Genomic DNA, 2,797 nt, shown 5'->3' on the forward strand with positions numbered 1-2,797 from the left:
GACTCATTCCAAGAACTTAAAGTGAATCCTTGGTCATTAGATTAGAATTGAAGTTAAAGTTGAAGCTCATGCAGTACCTGCTTACATGTACATAACAATCAGAATGCATTGGTGCTTTTGAAAAATCATTATGAACTACATGAAAAATCCTCATTTTTATGCTACAATATCCTATTGCTACAACTCATGAGCTAACATGTAATAAAGTCTGATTACTTGTTTAGAAACTTCTTAATATCTAATCTGAGGAGTTATTTTAGCGCCTCTGAGCATCCTCAAGCAGCAATGAGTGATTCAATAAGGAATCTTATCTGGTAAGACATTTTATGATGTCATTTCTGTTTGTAGCCTTGTCCCTGGATGACCAGATAGGAAACTTTGAAGTGGGAAAAGACTTTGATGCTTTAAGGGTTAATGTGGCAGCTCCAGGTGGACCCATCGATCTGATCCAGTCTGACGGACCAAAGGTACTGAGGCGACATCTTGATTTGTACAAATATTTCAAAATTAGAAACTCCAGGTTTTAGCATATTGATAAATCTATGCTCCCTCACTTTTCAGATCCTTTTGGAGAAGTTCCTAAACTTAGGTGAGTGTTGGTTTCATTTTATTATTTTTTACTTACTAAACTGTTTCTTTCAGACACTTTTCTTGTGTTTGTTTTTTTCACTTGCTCCTTCTTTGACAGGTGATGATCGGAACATCGTGGAGGTGTTTGTAGCAGGGCGGAAGGTGGTGCCGTTCACAGATGGCCTTGGAGAAATCTGACTGAAATGTGGGAATCGTGTGGAAAATGGAAAAACCTGTGACTGCATGAACATGGATTTTTTTTTCACAAATAGGAAGGAAAAATATAGTAAAGCCAAATGTGAACATGAGAAAAAAAATGAAGCAATTTAATGCAGCTCAACAGGCCAAACAGAGATCAGCCAAATCTGAGTTCAGGCTGTTCAAAATGTCTGTCAGGTTTTAATTAGGAGAAAAAGATTTACTGAATACTGTTTGCACTTTTCCAAATAATTGAGGCTGATAATTAGCCAGATGCTTGAAATTTCTGCTTTTTTATGCCCAAACTTTAGCATAAAATAAGCTCTATGTCCTCATTGTTCACTTCAACATCAGACTTTTCTACTTGAACCATCAGGGAGACAAACTTGCTTGTTAATCGATTCAAATATTTTCTATCACATGCACGTTTAAATGTTGCTAAAGCTCCAAATGGTGCCTCTTGTTGTTCTCAGGGAAAAGAGGCGGTATTGCCTGACCTGATTATCTGCAAATGATGATCCTTGTGTTGTGAAAACAATGCTCTGACTAAAGCTGGAACAAATAGATTTTTAATAATGACAAATTCAGTTTTTCACAGTACACTCCACCCAAATGCAGCCGTTCAGCTATTTAAAGCAGAGGAGACACATGACGAGAGGATTTTAAACCATGTTCTCAATTTTTCTCAACTGCAGTTTTCTGTTTGGCTACAGTACAGGCTGCTGCAGATTGCACAGTTTATGAGAAAATGGATTTCTTACTCTTTTGAACAGCTTTTATCGAAATGATCCCAGAATCCAAATTGTTCTCAGTGCCAAATGACCTCAGTGCCTTTTTAAAGGGAACCACTTTTGATGTTGATATTATTAAATTTTTATTCAATTCAAATTGTTTTGTATTTTGAAAAAAAAAACATATATTTTTTCAATGTGGACCAAAAATTAGCACTTTTTGTTAGTTATTTAAGACACAGTGTACCACAATAATAATTTTATATATTAAAGTCAGTATGCATTTCATCATGTTACATAATAATAATAAAAATCTAAATAACGAACATAAACTCAGTTTTATTTTTAAGCTCATCACCTGTCATCGGTTATCATTTTTTATTGCTGTCATCTATGTTAATAACCAAGGATGAAAGGGATGCTATTGAACAAATAAGCGTCTCTGTTGGTTTCATGAGATATTTTGCTAACAGACAAATTATGCACATGGCTGCCTGGCCAGAGGGAGGCAGTGCACCTGTCTCTGTATTGGGAGTGGCTGTGGAAGTGTTTAGGAGTTGCTCTGTAACCCTTGAGTTGCTAGTTCAATCTCCCATTCCATTCATCTCAGTTCATGTGTCCTTGTGCAAAACGTGCCTTGCCTGCTGGTGGTGGTCAAGAGGATCTGGCATTAATTTGCTACCATCAGTGTGTGAATGATTGAAGTGCTTTACAGTCTTGCTAAAGTGGTATATAAGTTCAAACTATTCACCATTTATTTTGATGTTGTAATTTACAGAGGTGTATCAAAGTACCTTTACGTTGTTACAGTACTAAACTATTTTTTGAGGAGTTGTAATTTTACCAAGAATTTTTTTATTGTGACTTTTATTTTGTTACATTCAATCAGAACATAACAATGATACTTCGACTTCTTTTCTTTGAAATTTAACACCTTGTTACACATTAAATGTAAAGCAATTAACGTCAGTCATTTTCTAGCAAGGTATTTTTACTTTTACTTAGTTATTTATTTTCAAGTACTTTATTCACGTCTGATAATTAAAAAAAACTTTGGTGCAAGTGGACCTACATAAACTTCAGTTTTTAACATGAAGGGATTTTTAAGCATCACTGATTCATTTTTCAGGTGCCTCATATCGCCTAATCCAGAGATTCTTAACCTGTGGGCCGCGGCCCAATTGTGGGCCGTGAGCGCCACCTTGAGGGCCTCAAAAGAACAACAGTTTTTAACTTTGGGCCGCAGAGGGCCGCGGGACGGCATTGATTTTGAATAAGGTGCAACACATGTTCTCACC

The 2,797-nt window shown here is 36.2% G+C and overlaps 1 protein-coding gene across 1 annotated transcript in view; it reads left to right on the forward strand.

Annotated features, from left to right (window-relative positions):
• The window catches only part of gda (guanine deaminase), a 7,155-nt gene extending 5,795 nt beyond the window's left edge, over window positions 1-1,360 (forward strand). The window contains exons 12-14 of the mRNA XM_014012561.1: window positions 349-467; window positions 562-589; window positions 689-1,360. Coding sequence (XP_013868015.1) covers window positions 349-467; window positions 562-589; window positions 689-768 — 227 coding nt within the window. The 3' untranslated portion in view covers window positions 769-1,360. The remainder of the gene's footprint in view (window positions 1-348; window positions 468-561; window positions 590-688) is intronic.
• The last annotated feature ends 1,437 nt before the right edge of the window (window positions 1,361-2,797 follow it).

The sequence above is a fragment of the Austrofundulus limnaeus genome, unplaced genomic scaffold, assembly GCF_001266775.1.
Source record: "Austrofundulus limnaeus strain Quisiro unplaced genomic scaffold, Austrofundulus_limnaeus-1.0 Scaffold92, whole genome shotgun sequence".
NCBI classification, from domain to species: Eukaryota; Metazoa; Chordata; class Actinopteri; order Cyprinodontiformes; family Rivulidae; genus Austrofundulus; species Austrofundulus limnaeus.